Source organism: Hermetia illucens, chromosome 3, assembly GCF_905115235.1.
Source record: "Hermetia illucens chromosome 3, iHerIll2.2.curated.20191125, whole genome shotgun sequence".
NCBI lineage: Eukaryota > Metazoa > Arthropoda > Insecta > Diptera > Stratiomyidae > Hermetia > Hermetia illucens.
In genome coordinates, this window is record NC_051851.1 from 137474659 (window position 1) to 137494071 (window position 19413).

General features: G+C 40.3%; 1 protein-coding gene across 2 annotated transcripts in view; it reads left to right on the forward strand.

Moving 5' to 3' along the window:
* Positions 1 to 19335, forward strand: part of LOC119651329 (ubiquitin carboxyl-terminal hydrolase CYLD) — a 35803-nt gene extending 16468 nt beyond the window's left edge. Inside the window, exons 2-10 of one of the 2 annotated variants that reach the window (XM_038054869.1) lie at positions 6748 to 7885; positions 8939 to 9230; positions 9294 to 9493; positions 17399 to 17553; positions 17620 to 17838; positions 17955 to 18189; positions 18246 to 18387; positions 18562 to 18758; positions 18820 to 19335. In XM_038054869.1, the coding sequence (XP_037910797.1) occupies positions 6748 to 7885; positions 8939 to 9230; positions 9294 to 9493; positions 17399 to 17553; positions 17620 to 17838; positions 17955 to 18189; positions 18246 to 18387; positions 18562 to 18758; positions 18820 to 19013 (2772 nt within the window). In that variant the 3' untranslated portion in view covers positions 19014 to 19335. Of the gene's footprint in view, positions 1 to 6747; positions 7886 to 8353; positions 8638 to 8938; positions 9231 to 9293; positions 9494 to 17398; positions 17554 to 17619; positions 17839 to 17954; positions 18190 to 18245; positions 18388 to 18561; positions 18759 to 18819 lie in introns of those variants that run through there. The other variant, XM_038054870.1, reaches the window with a different exon arrangement.
* The last annotated feature ends 78 nt before the right edge of the window (positions 19336 to 19413 follow it).

Consider the following 19413-nt stretch of genomic DNA (forward strand, 5'->3'; position numbering starts at 1 on the left):
AATGTGTCATTAACACCAAATGAGCAATTTCTTGGAATAATTTGCCAAAGATGATTGAATTTTATGGGATTTATAAAATATTATCGGACGTGTTTCTTAAGGGGGTCATCCCGTGTGAAGGCCGTTTTTTGCCTTTTTTGAAAAATTATTTTGGAGGACTGGATAAAGATAGAAACGTGATTTTTTCACCATATGTTTATTGATATCTCTAGTATATGTGATAAATTTCACATTCAGCTTGACATCATAGCTAGTTTTCGGAATACGTGTCAATTTTTTGGATTTTGGTGTTTTTTTAAGGCTTTTTTTATGAATAGAAAAAAAACGACGTTGAACGTTAAAACGATCTCCCTTCATACGACTCATTTAAAAAAATCACCGAACGCACAAACAGCACACAACAAAATGTAACTGAGTATAGCTTGAAAGCCTTTCAGTGCTCACTCTAGACTAGATTATCCTTTTTATTCCAAACAGCAAATAAGTTGATTGATTGATTGGTTTTCCATCTTTTTATATTTATACCTGTGTTCGAATTTATAAGGCTCAGGTAAAAAACTAACAGGTAAAAAAATATTCGATGCTCTTTCTCATCGAGTTCTCTAGCCGCGGCTTCAAACTCCTTACCTGTTTAATACTGTAATTTCTGAACGACTCGGAATATCGGAAAATCCCTTTGCCCACATATTCTCCACTATATATAAATACAATTCATGCAAAAAAAATCGATTTCTCCAACCCGACACACGGGATGACCCCCTTAATATTTTCTATTAGGTCAAGGAAAAAGTCATTGTCATTTTCTCTCGTATAATTTGTGTAATTGCCTGTATGACCCTGTTTAATCCTTACTATTGCGTGTTTGAAAAGTAACGGCCAATAGAAGTAAAGTACCATATTGGGACATATTTTTAATTCAGTCGAAAGTAATTATGCTTTGAATATGAGTTAAAATTCTTAAAAAAGTTCATTACATCTTATGAAATAATTGGATGAAGATATGGAACTCCCTATTCAATCAATTGGAGAATATGTCTTCTGTCCTCTCATTAATGGAGGGTAGGGCGTCGGTACAGTCTGCTTGTTCTTATTGTATTTTGTCTCCTATTTTATGTTAAATGAAACTGTGCTTCAGTTTTATTATTATCACATTCAAAGCTGTGTAAATAATAAGTCTACAAATGTACATAAGTGTCCATGACGACCAAGACCTGAGCCCAGGACAACGTAATTTATAGGGTGACGTTCAACAAACTCAATTATCGTGCCGTCAAAAAATGAAACAAAACATTGACCAAAACAACATTGTCTTCCATCACGATAGTACCAGACACACACCTTTAATGGTTGTATAAAAAGTACCAGAGTTTTCAGCTAAAACGTTTCAATGAATCCACCCCACCCCGCACGACTACCATTCATTTCGTTCTCGTCAGAATTTTTGTTGTTGATTTAAAACCAACTTCAACAGTAATCTATGAAAATCAGATGGTCCAGATTTTTTTATCAAAAGTTCCAGAATTGTGGTTTCACCAAAAAAATACTTTTTCCTAATCCTTTATATTCAATTGATTTTTAATATTGAGGAAAACCCAATTTAAGGAGCCAATGTGATGCTAAGTTCACGTCATATTTCTATAATAACTTCATTTACATCGGTATTAGAATTATTTAAATTTCGAGTTTTGGGTTTATAAGTAGGCGGAGTTCCCAATAAATACAAAAGGGGGGGTTTAAATTTTTTCCACCAAATATAGTCATGTGGGGTAGCAGTTAGTACTTTATGAAGCCGGCCTTAGTTAGAACATTGGACATTTGCTGGAAAACTGGGGAGTGCGGGAGGTCGATAGTGATCATTTCTTTCACAGACCCATTCTCAATAACTACACAACCGAAAAATCTGAAAAAAAAATCAGGATGCTGCCGCTACATGGTACCTAGGCTCCGAAGTACCCTCTATACCGACATCTGTTCAAGCAAAGTTAGTAATAATATATTATTACAATTTTTAGTAATTGACTACAAAACCCCTCTTAGGTTCATCCTAGAAACATGAAACTTTCCAACAATGTAGGCAATAACATATAGCATGATGGAAATTCAAACTTTGAATGTTAGTGTCACGCGAAAGTGGATATTTTCACATAATACATATATTTCGCGCTACGTACTAATGGGAAAAATGTTCACTCGAATGTTTTTGTAAAAGAAATACATAAAACTTTTCATACCTGAATCGTCCAGCTTCCGGTTTCCCGACTTGTTTAAGGTTTTGTGTAAAGCAGAATCTTATGAAAATCAATTCAATATCTGTCTATGTGTCACACCTGATTTACTCAAAAACGGCTTAACCGATTGTCACGAAATTCGGTGAGAAGGTGTTGCCTGTGAATCCCTTTACATATAGTAAGTGGCTCCATTTTGTGTTGAATTTTAAGAGGGACTTCCCAAACATGTGAAAGGGAGTGTAATTTTTCAAATGAAGGGTCTCGATTAGTACTTTTCGAAAATGATGTTAGATGAAACATAGAGAAGGCTCAAAATGTGTGCCTCAAAAAGTGAAACAGGTCTCGTTCTCAGAACCTGTCCAGCCGAAAAATCATAACGGTGCATTTGTACGAAATCTAGGCCTCAAAATATCATACATCCGACTCCGATACCTGCTCAAATAAGGTTAGTGATAGCATATTATCATATTTTAGAAATTTAAACGAAACTCCCCTTAAGTTCATCATTATAATTCTGAAAAGTTTGAAGGCAATCCAACTATTATTAACAAAGTTATACAAGGTCAAAGTGTTGCATTTCAGGTAAATTTATTACACTCTGAGACATGTATGACGTGATCATCATATAAAGTGAAGTTATATGAACGGCTGAGGACATTTGTGTTTTCCCTATTTTGCTTTTTTTTAATTATTTGCTTATCAATATGAATTACTTGAGACAGACATATTTATGTATATCCATGTGCTAATTAAGTTTGCGGGTAGTGTCCAATAGGATAGACAAGTGTGTACGTTAGTACCGGTGGTATTTACTTCAAGTAACGTTGGGCAAGTGAGGCCTGCAGAAGTCGATCATGCCAAGGAACTGCCGCAGGTTAGCAATGGTAACTGACTAGGGGAAATCTTGGATAGTATTGACTCATTCGGCAAGAGCTTCGATTCCTTCTGGAGTTGCAGAGGTCACAACTAGTCGATTTTAAAAACTCCTCCTCCGTTTGTTATATTTCGGGTATTTTCGACAAAGTGGGCGATGAATTTGGAAAGGAAGTCGAGTACTCGAAAGTGTGTGCCAATAGAACTTTGCAAAATTCAGGCAGCGCGCAAAGTCCGAATGCCATCCCGTTGAATTCGAAAAGTCCAAAGGGCGCGATGATTGCGGTTTTCGGGATGGTGGAATACACAGCGCAGATTTACAATATTTTAGGAAAGACATTACATCCTCGTAACGGGGCTGAAATATCATGGAACCGTGAGATAATGTAGCAATCAGGAACCCCTTCTGCTTCGAGATCTCGGTACTCGCTGCCTGGTCGAAATTGTCCGTTGCTCTTTAGAGGCTAAGTATAGTGGGTTGGTGAAACAAAGACTGCTCGAAATTTGGACAAACCGTTGTCGAAGTAGTGCTGGAAATATGCTTTGGCTATCTTCAACTTTTATGGAGAAAGGCGACGAGCTGTGTTAGCTTCTTTAGAACTAGGTCGTATGAGAATGGGATGATAAGCTCTTCGTTTTTGACTTTATAATTTTACGATTGATATATACGAATAATCGTTGGCGCGACAATCCAATTATATCAGGGCCTTGAAGTGTATTAGAGCATTCCATTCAAAACCATAACGGAACCCAGCAGTACACTGTAGGAGGCAATGTGGCCAACATTGCGCTCGTCTATTATTACTCTGATTTAACTGATGTACTCATTCAGAGCTGAGTCGACTGGTATTCGACATGGAGTCATAATACCAATCTCTCTGCCAGCAATGAGATTATAACCGCGACCTTACCTTTCCTTGATCGAGTATAGCCATGTGTGTATCAAACGGAAAGTATCGATTAGTACTTTCCGAAGCAGGTATTAGTTTTGACATTGGTTGCAAATAAAAGGAGTGCGGGGGTACGAAAAAAGTCAATTACTTCAAGCATCCGTTTTCAGAAACTACTCAACCGAAAAATGTGAAAAAAAAATAAGTAATATTAAAGGTTTGCAATGATACAGGTTTTCATATGAATTGGAAGAGATCCTACTATTATTTACAAAGTTATAATAAGTCAAAGTGTTGTCAAAGGGTAGTATAGGTCCCAGGGCAAAACATGGATTGGTGCCCACGATGGAGCATAAAACCTGGGAAACGCCTACTGAACCAACACCAGCAGCTCTACTACCAAACCCTATCTCCACCTCCACGTGGTGACCGCTGGGAGCTCTTTCTTAACGAAGAGCTGCAGATGGAGAAGGATGAAGGCGAGTCTCCCGCGCCTAAAAACGGGACAATTTGTACCAACTGGTCCTCCAGGTTGGGGGTTTTCTCATGGAACGTGCGCTCCCTATACAGAGATGAAGCTGCCAAGCAGCTTGCCGATGCCCTATTCCAATATAGGGCTGATGTGACAGCGTTACAGGAGTTGCGGAGTTGCGTTGGACAGGGACCGGTTTCCTGGAGAAGAGTCACTACTCCATATATTATAGTGGCCATCTAGTAAACCAGTGCTCGGAGTAGGTTTCTTAGTCAGCCAAAAAACGAAACCTGCTGTTATCGGCTTTGAAAACATAAGCAAACGGCTATGCACTCTGCGCTTGCGAGGCAAATTTAGAAATATAAGCCTCATTAACGTTCACGCCCCTACAGAGGAGACTGCAGAGTCAGAGAAGAATTCCTTCTACTAGGCAGTAGAACGAACCCTCGAAGTCTGTCCCAGATATGATATCAAAATAATACTTGGAGATTTTAACAGCCAAGTAGGGAAGGAGCCCGTATTAAGGCGATACGTTGGCTCCTATAGCTCAGATAAAAATACAAATGACAACGGACTGCGGATTATTCAATTAGCAGTGTCAGACGAAATGGTTGTTGGAAGTACCTGGTTTGCGCGAAAGCGGTCCACAAAGAAACGTAGGCCTCTCTAGACGGGACCACTTTTAACCAAATTGACCACGTGTTGATCGAACCCCGCCACTTCTGAGCCTTGATGAATGTCAGAACATATAGGGGGGCCAAAATAGACTCGGATCACTATCTAGTTGGCAGGGTGCTCGAATAACAACACCACCCAGAATCCCCTCTGACAATCGGGTGAGAATTAGCAGTGAAGCCATCCACAACACAGCCCTCCGCAACGCCTATAAGAGGGAAATAGATACCGCAATAATCGCAGTCTATAGAGATCCAGGAGATGAAGCATCAACAAATGATAGTGGCAACATCAGCACCAAAAACCAACTAACCAGCAACATCAAACCGCACTGGTCAAACGGGAAGAATAAATATAGGAGACTACAACTTTGAGACCGTTAATAATTTCTCCTATCTAACAGCTACGATGGTGAAATCCGCGCACGGTTGTTGGCAGCCAACAGAGCCTATTTCAGCTTACAAAAACTGTTCCGCTCGAAAGGTCTCACCATAGTGTCAAAGTTCTTACTGTACAATACAATGATCTTGCCAGTCCTCATGTATTCCTCGGAAACTGGAGTTCTTAGCAAGAAAAAATGTGAACTCTTGGCCGCGTTCGTGAAAAGAATCCTCCGAAGAATTTTTGGCCCCCTACATGAGGATGGATTCCGTAGCGATACCATGACCGTCAGGTTATGGATAAAATCCGGCTTAACAGGTTACGGTGGGCGGGTCACTTAATCCGTATGGATGAGGATGATCCAGCCCGGAAAGTCTATAAGGACAATATCTATGGTAGAAAAAGAAGACAAGGTAGACCCTGCCTGAGATGGAGCGATGGTGTAAGTCAGGATGCCAGATAGCTTTTAGGGATATCGAATTGGTGGACCTCGGCGCAAAACCGAGATGTCTGGAGTTCCTTATTAAGGCAGGCCTATACCGGGTACCGGTTGTTGCGCCGTTGATGATGATGATGTCTTCTTGTATCGAATTACTACTCCCTGGGAGACAAAATGTCAGCCCAACGTCGGTTGGTTGTGTCGGTATAATTTGAACTATGAACTCTTTTTCTAATTTTACAAAAAAACGTTTTGAATCCTCTTTCAAGATCAGTGTATATTTGAATTTCTGTTTTTTTTGCAACTAGCGCCTGTTAAATGTGTAACTCAATGAATAGATTTATAAACCAATTGTAGCTTCAAGAGCGAAATGCTATATACACCAGGAGTTGTTTCCTTCTGATAATGGTTGCCTATTATTATTTGTTTTTCTATTTTTCTGCTTCTTTGTTCATGTTGCTCTCTTTGAATTTCCTACTTTGCTATGCATGGCTTCTTTGCATGAACTAACTCAACATTTTCAAGGGTTTATCTTCTTTCAATGTAACATAAATAAATTTCAAAATTTTAGATCAGGCAATTGGGGAAAATCTATTGTAGGAAGTAATGTATAAAAGCCTTCATAAATCATAGTTAGATGATAGCACATTTTATTCTTCTCGATCTTTCTCTATACTTAAATATGCATCATCTATTTACACTAATATTTTCATAAGAATGCATTAAATCTTTGCCAAACAATAGAAAAAGGAAAATAGAGCTACATTAACGCTTTCATGTATACTTCAGGATCTCTGCAATGGCACATCCCCACAGTGTGAAGACATAACCTTCCTAAGTAAATACATACCATGCGAACCAACGCTGTCTTTAATAGTAGCATCGAACTGGATCAACCGCAATTCGAAAGAAAACAAGGCACTGAAATTTTCACCAAAAGATCTACTAACTGATACCCTTGATAAAGCAAAAACCGCCTTCGGTGCCCGACAATCATCCTTGCGACGACCCAAGCGCCCAAAACAATTAAGACGGTCTGGCTCATTCGACAAGGAGAAAGAGAACTTTCCCATAACCATATCACCAAAAAACCTTTCCCCTTCACCCTCAAATGGATATTCTGAATATGAGAATGTCAAAACTGTAATGGACCCGACGAAAATAACGTACAGTAAATCAACAGCTAGTAGTGGACTATCATCAATATCAACAAAGACATCAGGAACCAACTCTGCTATTTATCCAAAGAGAGACAAATCCACAAACACAAACTTTGATAATGATATAAATACAAGGCCACCGGACAAGGACCGTCGTGATCGAGCAAACCAAAGTAACCTAAACAACATAGACGAGGACTATGCACAATTCATAGAGAAGAAAGAGCGAAAGCTGAACAGTTTGGAACGACAAATCCATAAGCAAAGCAGCAGCACAGACACTGCCGGAGGGTCTGACAGTAGTGATAAGCAACAGCCACACATTCCAGTAAGCATTCTAAAACAATCCAAAACTAAAAAGAAGCTACCGGTTCACACTAGCACCGTTAAACCCAATACAATAATGAGCTACGAAGATCGTGATATTGTTGTAATAGATAAGGCAGATATTAAGGAATCCACAATGAATGAAAGTGAAGTGATTGTAGTACAGAAGGACGTAGATTTGGCTGAATTGTTAGGTTCCAACTGGCCCACAAATGCTGGTGAAGCGGCCGTTGTGCTAAATGCCGAGAATAGTAAGGCAACTGCCGTTGGGAGTAGCAGCAGCAATAGTAGCGTTAGTAGCTACAGCACAAGGAATGATAGAAACAAGTCAGTAAATCCACTGTCACATCTGATTGCAACAAAGAATGATAAACGCTATAAGGAGAACAATATAATGCAGCCAGGGGACAATAACTCAACCGCAACAGTAGACGCAAAAAGTAAGCATTATTATTTTCTAGTATCTGAATTAAACATGAAGCACTTCGTGAGTAAGACGGATTAGTTAGACACTCATTTCTGACGAACGAATTCAACGAAAGTTTTCTCGTTCTTTTACCTTAAAAACGATTTTCATTTCAAGCGCTAACTGATTGCCTCCAAAATCATTGGGATCAGCTTCCTCGTTTAGAATGCTAAGAAGAAGCTCCGGCAACTTCAAAATCATGCATTCTGTTATTTATAGATTTCGAATTTGTTAAATCTAAAATTATCCAAACGGCTCGACAAAACACACCACAGCTCAGTCATTCCTCTTAACATCGAAAAGTCTTGCGTGGTCTCGTTGTCGTGGTCCCATTTCTTACTAACTCGTGAAAAAGACAATACACAAATCAAATGAAAATATCGAAAAAGTTTTCCTGTGTTAACAATTGCAGAAGTAAATCGAATACTTTAAGATATATTTCGAGTAGCTAACATACAATCACAACTACATCATCTCTCGTTTTGCGCTACTAAAACAGCATATTCAAGTACATTTATCTTCGCTGGCATAATGTACGGCGCTCACTCTCGGGCTAGATTGCTTCACCGTAGTTAATTTGTTTAGTATTTTATTTGTGTGAACTAATAAGTCAGTAAATAACAAAAATGGATACAACAGAAACGTATCGATATAGTTATATTCCTTTAACCGTTTTGGAACACTTCGATTGGAATACGAGTGACTATGAGGCTTTTCGATATTCAGGTTCATTTCACAATTTTTGTTTTTATCTATTTATAGTTTTCGTAAGGAAAGTTTTGAATCGTGTATACGGGCATGAATGTACATCACATATTCTTGTTTTGTGCCTCATTTCACTTTTTTCGCGGCGCATTTCCCCCAAAAAAATACCGGAAAAATTAAAAAGCTCTAAACTCGTCGTCCTGCCTGTAAATATAGGCAAAACTAGAAACAGTGAAAAAAGCGCTTTGTATTCACGATTCAATTGCATCCACAAAAACAGGGCATAAGAAAGTAGCAGCTAAATTGTTAAATCTCTTCATAGAACAAAATAAAAATCCTGAACCAATCTACGACAATGCACCATCGCTAGTGTCAGTGACTCCGATAGAGGATGAACACATATCACCCTCACCACTTTCAGAAATACCAGGCGCAAACCTCGGTGTCGGATCAATGGTTGAGGTTTCAACCGACGTATGTGAAGATCTTTACGGTGTGATACGATGGATTGGGTGTCCACAAGGTTCCCGAAGTGTTATGGTGGGTGTTGAGCTTGAGGACGAACAAGAAGATAGACCATTAAATTTGACAAATGGCACCCACAATGGAGTTAGGTAAGCTTTGACATAAGTGTGTCCACTTCGACGATGTGTATATATAGCGAACTTGACTTTCAGACTGTTTAGATGTCCGGAAAATCGGGCATTATTTGTACATCCAACACAGTGCTCTAAAGATAGACGCTTCCAAGATATTGAGTTACCACAAGCAGCGGCAGTAGCCACAGCATCCACCAGTCAAAGCGCTAAACTCTCAGATGCGCAAACATTCGGGCAAGTGGAGTGCCCAGCGGTACCTGGAAAAGTTCCACCATTGAGTAAGTACTTTATTCCTGCTAATATTATGTAACATTAAATGTAAAGGGTATTTTCAAAATCTAACAAAAAAAAGCCAAAAAAGGTTTTGGTGATGCGACGGGCTGAAGCCTACGGGAAAAACTTGCCTCGACACACATAAATCCGTTCATCTTAACGTAGATTTTGGCCACACAAACCGCTCTATGCTACAAACGGAAAACGACAATCGACTTCCATTCATCGATTCACTCCTAGCCCGATTTCAGTTCACTCATAGGATTGAAAAATTGATTCTTCAAGTTGAGTGAAATGAAACCAAAATTTACGTTGCAAAAGGCTACGTGCAAGAAACTACTCTGCTTTTTACTATAAAAATTAGCACGAACAAGCCATTGTGCCGCAACGTCAACTACTTCAATATCACGCAGGTTCATCCGCTCGACTGCAGATTTGAGGGGATAGATTCCGAATTGAAACCAGTGACTTATAAATTGATCAGCCTCCGCTAAATGGAATCTGTTACTAAAAACTCAAGAACGTTTCGATATTTTCTTAAAAAAAAATATTTTATTCTAACTTTGTGGAAAGATTAAAGCTTATATTTTGTATAGCATCCTCCTTTATATTGTGCGTCCTGGATTCTATTAGTCACACTAGAAACTAAGTTTTCATAAATTTCCTGTGGTAATGCACCCCATGCATCCCGCCCATTAGATCACGATTCAGTTATTGTCCCCGATTCAGTTATTGTCCAGGGGTGTTCAGTGGGGCTAAGTCTGGATATTGGGAAGACCAGCCAAACGTTTTTATTTCGTGCTCCTGGAGCCATCTGTTTGTTGATTTTGTGGTGCACTGCAGATCATTGCCAAACAAGTGATCCTATAGAACCTTAATATAAGAGTTTTCTATCATTTTTTTTTTCAACCCTCTCCAACCTCCCAGCTCCTTGTCTTGTCATACAATGGCGTCCCATAATTGAGCCTCATGCAAACTTCAGTGTGGGCTCTACATGGTCTGGTTGTATTTTCCCTCCAAGATTCCTCTACATCCATTCATGGCCATCCGATCCAAATAGTTAATGTTGGTCTCTTCTTACCATATAGCCCATCTGCAGTCCAGGTTTCATATTTTTCTGGTGTCTCTTTTTTAGCAAGGGCTGATTCCAGTTAACCCGTTGGGGAGTTCCGTCCCCACGTACTCGAGGAGGGTGATCAGACCCGAGTCTGCAAGGAACTCATCTGAAGTGGCTCTGCCACGAAGCCTCACCGGAGGTTATCTGGTACCATGGGAACCGGGATGGCCCTCTGGGAGCATATGCTCCAGGAGAATTCCTGGAGGATTTGCGGTTGGCCCCCTAGTGGGAGTTTCATGGTGGTTATGGTTATGCCTACAGCGCGGGCAGAGCTCCTCGGAGCTCAAGCGTGGAGTCACGCTGTACAACTCGGGCACCGTACCCCTTAGTTGCGGCAGAGGTGTTAGATAGGCCTCGCATCCACTGGTATGAATGCTGAGCCTGCACTAAGTATAAACCAGGACCGCTGTGCTTGCATGGCGGTACTCTGATTGTGGTCACAAAATCAATCCGCGTCCGAAGAGGACCGTGGGATTACGCCTTCACGGCAGGTACTCACGTTAAACCCCCAGGACTTTCGTGTTAGCAAGGGCTCTTTAACTTTTGGACGTCCTCTAAGAGCAGCATTTCGCAAATTTTCGCCGAATAGTTTTTAACAATATTTTCAGTTTATCAATATGTTGAAAGTTGGGGGGTATTTCTATTGCATTTTGGTTTTTATCGATTCTTATAACCCCTAAAAGCTCCTGCTCCTGGACTTGGCTAAGAATCGACTTGTAGGTTGCCTTATTTTCTACAAGCAAATCAGAAATTTTTTGGCGTATTTTGCTTACGAATGAAGATTCCAATTTCCAACAGGGGTGACTATACGAGCGTTTGAGCAAATCCATTTCATTGGCGTGTGTGTGTCCGGATAGCTGAGTGGCTATGGTACGGAAGGTCGCAGTTCAAATCTCACTAGTGGCATTTGTATCGTCATTTGACGTCGGATATCAATCGACTCAGCTGTGAATGAGTAACTGAGTCAAATCAGGGTAATAATCTCGGGCGAGCGCAATGCTGATTACATTGCTTTCTATAGGATACTATAATCCTGTAGTGTACCCTTACGGTCTTGAATGAAGTGTTCTAACAGACTTGAAGGGCCTGATCCAATTGGATTGTTGCACCAACGATTATTATTATTACATTTCATTAGCAGCTGCATCCTTTTGCTATTCGAACCACAAGTCCGCGCTGAGTAATGTATGAGACGTGGTTGCTTAAACCGCTGTATCTTCCTTAGTTTCGCTCCGATTCGCCTCAAATTTTCACATAATATTCTCGAAAGATTCTCCATTCCTTCATTCGAAATTCGAAAAGCAGATCAACCTTCGAATAACCAACATGAATATGAGTTGTTTGTAAAACTTTTTAGTACTTATAGAAAGCTATTTAGATCATAACTAGAATGTAGAAATTACTAATGCTCTGTCCTATATGCAAATCATTACGATCTTTGCGAATGGCTTGGGTTCGACATATTTTTGAACCAAATTCCATACATACAGCTTGATGTCATGAAAGTACATTATATGTGGTAACTTTAGCCATATTTGATTGTAAAATCATATCCTATTATATTAACAACAATAAACGGGTTCATCGCGAAACAAAACCAAAGCGGGCTCACTTAATCTTTGCTGGAGATACATAGAGGTTTGTAATGACCCGTCTATACAGTGCATCCAAATCTACTCATAAATGCTGAGCGAAAGAAAGTGCTTCTGTTCCCATCGATTCTTTGTTACAGGCTTCCGCAACTACGTCCAGTCGCAGACACTCCCTGATGATGACCAGGGTTATGTTGCTTCAAAAGCGATATTGGTCAGAAACCTATTACACAGTGATATCTTTTCGTCAGTATCCCCCAACTGGGCCATAGTGTATTAACCGCACCCACCGCTGTTGCTTTGCTGAAAAGTGTTTCGACTCTTTCCAGGTTCCCCGGGAAGCCTACATTCCGTTACTGTTCTACGTCGTGTGTTTTTCGAGCGACCATCTCATCGGTCACTTTAGAAATATGAATTTCAATGCATGGCATAATTATTTGTTGTCCTTTCTTAAAATATGGCCTATCCACTGCCAACACCGCCTTTTATGAACAGGTCTATCAGCACATCTACGTAGTTTGCGGTTGCAGATTGTGTCGGGCCAGAGCACTCCACTCCACTCCAGTAGGGACCGGCGTTAACGAAGGCTCGGAACTTGCGATAAATAGTCACGGTCACTTTCCACATGCGACTCCCATATACCACCACACCGGCGGGAATCAACCTCAACTTGATATTGGTATTGACATATCTGCAACCAGTTGTTAAAGTAACACCGCATCCGGTGCCACAATCTATAGAAACAATGCTAATAAAATGCACAATGCAATGTTCTGTTCATTAATGTGAATAGTAAGAGTGCAATGATCCTCAGAATTGGTTTGGTTGTGTTTATCTTCAGTCTAACTTTGCTAGCCTTCTTCAAATGCAGAGCTATTTGGCTAAGGCTCAGTGTGAAAGCAAACAGATGTCACCAACGTAGTCGAAATGTTTGAGGAAAGATGTTATGATGCATTGAAAGCCTCACACTTCAGCCGAACAAGGCAACATGACGGATAACGCGAAAAATAGTATCGATAGCAGATTACAATCCTGCTTGATTCCAATCTGGACTTAAAATCTCTCCGAAATTTGACCTCGATACAGCAAGTGACATTTTGCACCGTCATATCCTCCTGCGTAGAGGACCGCAGGTACCCTCCTTGTTGATGCTGTCGAAAGCCTTCTCGAAATCGATGTATGATATATGTAGAGTAGATGAAGCGGAGATCTGAACTCCGAACACTGTTCCAAAGTGACCCGCCAAATATTGATGTGGCGAGGTTGGGAAGATCTAAAACTAGTCTCTGTGGATCAAATTTTCAAGGTGTTTTTCATGCATTCCTGGATATTTTCGCTATTTTCCTTGCGACGGCAGGAAGTATACATGTACCTCCCCTCCCCTCAGCGCAGTCATGACGGGTGTCCTGCGGAATCTAAACTATAATTTTCTACTTCCCTTTACGGGGAAAATCTCACATTCCCAGAATTTACGGATAAGTTGAGTAACAAAGCTGAAGGGACTGGAAGGAACAGTTTTGCAGGGAAACCCTTAAGCCTAGATACTTTGATCCACTCTATTTGGAAAAAAACAATCGCTATCTGCATGTTACGGAGACCAGCAGTTCCTTACACCACTTCCACGTTGGCGCAATCGCCCATTTCTTATGACGCCCCTTTAGGATACCGCCAGTAACTTGGTTTACGACAGAAAAAAGAGAGAGAGAGAGAGCTTCTTCTCCCACTGTCGAACGAGAACTAGAAAAATAAAGACATTTTGATGGCAGCTCAGTGCTCATCTTTATTCTCGGTCGAAATTTTCCAACTGCTGACGACAGCCAGATCGCGAATTTGAATTTGAAGTTCCGTGCGAGCAGATACAGTAGCGACTCGTAACCAACGATAAGGGGCCATCAAATGATCGTCTCTTTCGAAGTCGAACCTATTTATATGTTATAATTGACCTATATTGCGATTGACCGCTTACGTTGCAATTTTTACCTTAGTTATTAATTCCACATCGTATCGATACTCGAATTACATTTTATTGCATTATGAGGTGACTAACTATGTCAATTTCCTTATCTTATTTTTGAGTTGAGTCATTAAGAATTTCATGCATACATTTTTTAATTATCAATAATGGATGTTGATGACTCAATTCGTGTACAAAGCTATATGAGGGATGCATTTTGTACTCATGCTGTTGATCTACGCTATTTGAAAGCTTATGATTCTGTTCTATGTATGGTGATTTTGATCTGTTGAATATCATTCAAAAAGCTGGGGGCCGCGATCAAGTTTTGTAACCGCTGGTACAATGGAATTCCTTCATCAGCCGGTGCAGGATCATTTTGTATTTCCGCTTGCGTGGGTCGCTTTAGACATCATATACTCTAATATACAGTTGAACTGTATATTAGGGCCGCCAAACTTAATCCCACGAGCAAAATTTCTCTTCCAGCGCTTGGTGATGAAGATCGCTTCCGTCTTTGCCCCCACGAGTGCCAGTTCAGCGTTAGCCAACCAAGCCTTAACAGCACTAATTGCTTTGCATGAGTACAACTTAGCATCTTCGAGATGCTTTGCAACTACAACCAGTGCATAGCCCACCACCTTGGGAATTGGAAAATTAAGAACATCTTTGAACATGATGTTCCACCGTAGTGGGTCCATTATACAACCTGGGTCCAGTACGGAATCCAGCGGGACACCCGCGGAAACAACGTACTCCTAAAGTCCATCGTCACTGTCATACCAGATCGTCCGGTCTCGCAGGTACCTATCTACGATGGCAACGAGATAGTTGGAAACCCCAATCGTCGCAAGAGACTTCTGAATACGGCCCCATTTGGCCGAATTGAAAGCATTTTTCACATCTAGGATTACTACCGCGCAATATTGGCTAATATTATCCTTTTCATGAATTGCATTTTCGGCCAAACCAACAAACAATTTGATGGCATCAATGGTTGATCTGGCTGGACGGTGCCGATCTAAGGGCTTCCTTGGCTCTCAACGCCCGGGAGTAATATATTATAGATTACCGGCCCCAGCATTTTTTCCATAGTACCAGAAAACATACGAGTCTATAGAAGGATGGCTCACCTGAAGGTTTGCCAGCCTTATGCAACAGTACCAACTTCTGTCGCTTCCATGCTGTAGGGAATATCCCCTCGGATATGCATACTGCGAACAATCCGGCAAACATGTCCGGTCTAGATTTCACGATAAACTTAAGGGCCCTATTCAGTATTTTGTTCAGGCCCGGAGCTTTGTTTCGCCTATTCTCTTGCAGATCTCCGACAGCTCATCTATGGTTACTGCCGAAATTGCCGTCACATTCAGAGTACTCTGAATGGTATCAGCGCCCCCTCTTACAAGGGGATTAACCCCTGTATGATGAGTCGTGTCTGGTCGGTTATGCAGATGATGTCACGGCGCTTGGTGCTGGGCATACTGTCGATCAGGCGCAAATAAGACTCGGCGTATTGATGTGACGGATAAGTGAATGGATGACTACTCATGGTTTCAACCTTGCACTGAAAAAAAACCGAAGTATTCATCCTGACTAAAAAGAAAATTCCGACCCTGTGTCCCATATCGTTCGGCGAGCTTTTTTGAGCAAATCAAGGCAACAGCGAACAAGGCTGCAACTGTAATTTCGTCGTTAAGTAGGCCACTGACAAATATTGGGGGCCTGCGTCTAGCAGGCGACGTCTCCTGATCTGTCCAGCTCTACGGTGCAGGGGTATAGGCTGACGATCTTGGCAAGGAAGTATATAGTACGCGTCTCGCGCAAGTACAGAGGCGGGGAGCTTTGCGGATGGCGTCTGCGTACCGCACTGTCTCTGAATCGGCCGTGATGGTGATGACGGGAGTGATCCCCGTTGCCCTTCTTGCTAAGGAGCGTCAAGCCATTTACAAACGCAAGGGAGAAGAGCCATGGGAGGTGGTTGCTCGTGAAAAACAACAACGCACCCTAGATGAGTGGCAACTCTCTTGGCAAAATGAAACTGGAGGCAGATGGACCGCGCAGCTCATTGGCAACTTAGATGCGTGGCTGAATCGGAACCATGGTGGGACTGACTATTTCCTTACCCAGTTCTTAGGTTGGCATGGAGGTTTTTGTTCTTACCTGTACAAGATTGGAAAGGCACTACCTCCATCACACTTTTTTTCTTTTCTTTTTTCTTCTTCTCTCTATTTAAACAGAGGGAATCTCTCTCCAGACATTTCGAGGAGATGTTGAAGAGTGCTGACAGGTCCCTCTCGTGCAAAGAAGATAGAGCTCGGCCGGTGGAGGAACCGGCTGGCAGATAGTTCCTGACAGTTCCCTTCCTCCTCTCCCCTCCCGTTGGTGAAAGGAATTCCCTGATTTGAAGGCTCCGCAAGGCGAGAGAGTAGTTGCTACAAACAGTTCCAGACTACCTCTCTGACGATGGGAAGGTGTTTAGTTGGTAGTCCGACGACGTACCGTTGGTGAAGTCAAGACTCTGTGCGTAAATGCATTCACCTATGCCACCCCAGAAAAATCGTTCTACGTGGAATTTAAATTTAATTTAAGGGGGTCCCCATACATGGAAAATTTAATTCACAGGAGGGGAGGGCGGGGGCTGAAAAATTGTCATTTCTTTCACGGACCCATTCTCAACCAAAAAATCTGAAGTCTGAAACTGCCTCTATATGGAGCCTAGGCTCCGAAATACCCGCCATACCGATATCTGTTCAAATAAAATTAATAATAGTATATTGCTATAATTTTTAGAAATTGCCTGCAAAATCTCCCTTAAGTTCATCCTAGAATTATGAAATTTTGCAGCAATATAGGCTATAATATAGAGCATGATCTAAATTTGATGCAAAATCGCATTATTGCTTACAAAGGTGTAGTAGGTCAAAGTTATCGCTTCAATGCAAATTCTAAGACTCTGAATGTCAGTAGCACACGAAAGTGGATATACTGACATAATATGTACATTACGTGCTAGGTACTAATCAGACAAATGTCCATTCAAATGTTTTTGTAAAAGAAATCCACAAACCTTTCATACCTGAAGCGCCCAGCTTCTAATTTCCTGGTGTGTTTTAAATTTAACTCATGATCTTATAAAAATGCCTTTCACTGTATAATGGAGGTAAAAATAAACGATACCTTTTCTAGCACGTTCCAGTGTAGACTTTAACTTTTTATGTCTTACAAAAATATTTATTTATTTCAGAAATCTTAAGTACTGAAGGATTAGAGGAAATCTGCGGTAAATTTAAAGGCATTCAAGGACATCACAATTCATGTTACCTCGATGCAACCCTATTTTCTATGTTTATGTTCACATATGTTTTCGATTCTATACTGTTTCGACCACAATTTGCTGACGTAAGTGATTTCTTGATTTCTTTAAATTTCACTAATTTAATAAATAAACAAATCATTTCATAACAGGACATTCCAGCCTATAAAGAAGTACAGAAAGTTTTGCGTGAAGAAATTGTTAATCCTCTGCGTAAAAATCTTTTTGTCCGAGCTGATCGTGTGATGAAATTGAGACAATTGTTGGATAAATTGAGTTCAGTTAGCGGTCTTACATGTGAAGAAAAGGATCCAGAAGAGTTTTTGAATAGTTTGTTGGCTCAAATTATGAAAGCTGAGCCGTTTTTGAAAGTAAGTCGTGTACAAAATGGTCATCTAAAATATCAATCAAATACATACCATATATTCGGTCTAATAAGTCGCTTCAAACCAAAATTAACAAGTTATCACTTCTCAACTTTTCTTAGCTTAATTCTGGACAGGATGCATTCTACTATCAACTATTCGTCGAAAAAGATGAAAGACTTAGTTTCCCATCGGTGCAACAATTGTTTGAACAGAGTTTCCATGCTTCCGACATTAAACTTAAGGAAGTGCCTTCTTGCTTAATTATTCAAATGCCTCGTTTTGGCAAAAATTTCAAAATGTACCCGCGAATTCTACCATCTCAAGTGTTGGATGTAACAGATATTATTGAAGATTGTAAGTTGCTAACTTGAGCTCAATCGGAAGACGTTTAATTGATTTGGTCTTTTCAGCACCAAGACAATGCTCCGTATGTGGAAAACTGGCTGAGTATGAATGTCGTGACTGTTTTGGCTCACTTCAATGTGCTGCCGGATTAGAAAGTACAGCCTTTTGCAAAAACTGTTTAGATACAGTGCATGGCCATTCAAAAAGGTAATTGAAATTAAATTTTGTATTGGATTAGGTAGCGGAAACATAATAAAACTACTAATTAGGTTACAGAATCAAGTATATCAATTCATTTTCCATGTATAACGATTATACAAATACGAATAACGATTTACATCAAATCTTTTTTTGTTATTTTTGTTATTTAATGAAAACCAGATCCAGCCACACCCCCAGAAAACTATCAGTTCCCTATGACTTCAAGATAATGCCAGACTATGTTCCCGTTCCGCGTATTTTCATGGAACTTTTCGCAGTTGTGTGCATCGAAACATCCCACTACGTAGCATTTGTGAAAGCTGGATGCGGTCAAGATGCACCTTGGTGCTTTTTCGACTCTATGGCTGATCGTAAAGGTAACTTCGTAAATTTACTTGTATAGTACACATTTTAGAAATACATCACTCCCGTCTTCAGGTGAACAAAACGGCTACAACATACCCGAAATGGTATCGGTGCCAGATCTGCCACATTGGCTATCAGAAGAAGGAGCGCGTGTGATCAATGAGGCGGCATCCAATGATAAAATGCTTCCAGAGCATGCAAAACGTCTGCTTTGCGATGCGTACATGTGCATGTATCAAAGCACCGATGTTATGATGTATCGTTAAAAATATTGAACACTTTGTTGATAACGTTAGTACCTCTGCGTAGTATTTATGGTTAAGAGATGAGTTAGCATGTAAGGATGCAATAATAATGTAGTGAACATGAAAATTTTAACAGCTTTAAGTTGGTGTTAAACACTTTGATGAAATGATCTTTTACTATAATCACATATACATACAATATTGATGTAATAAGAATTCATTAACGACATTTATTTATTTGATTTCTCACAGACGAGCAGAAAATGGTTTCAAATAAACTATTGTATTAGTTTTAATCCGAATTTTCCATGTATTGTTTTAATAAAGTAGTTTTTACTCAGCATAATTTAGTTTGATTCAACTTCTTTCATGGCACGCCAATCGACTATCAAGATTTATTAATCTTAATCACTATTGTGAT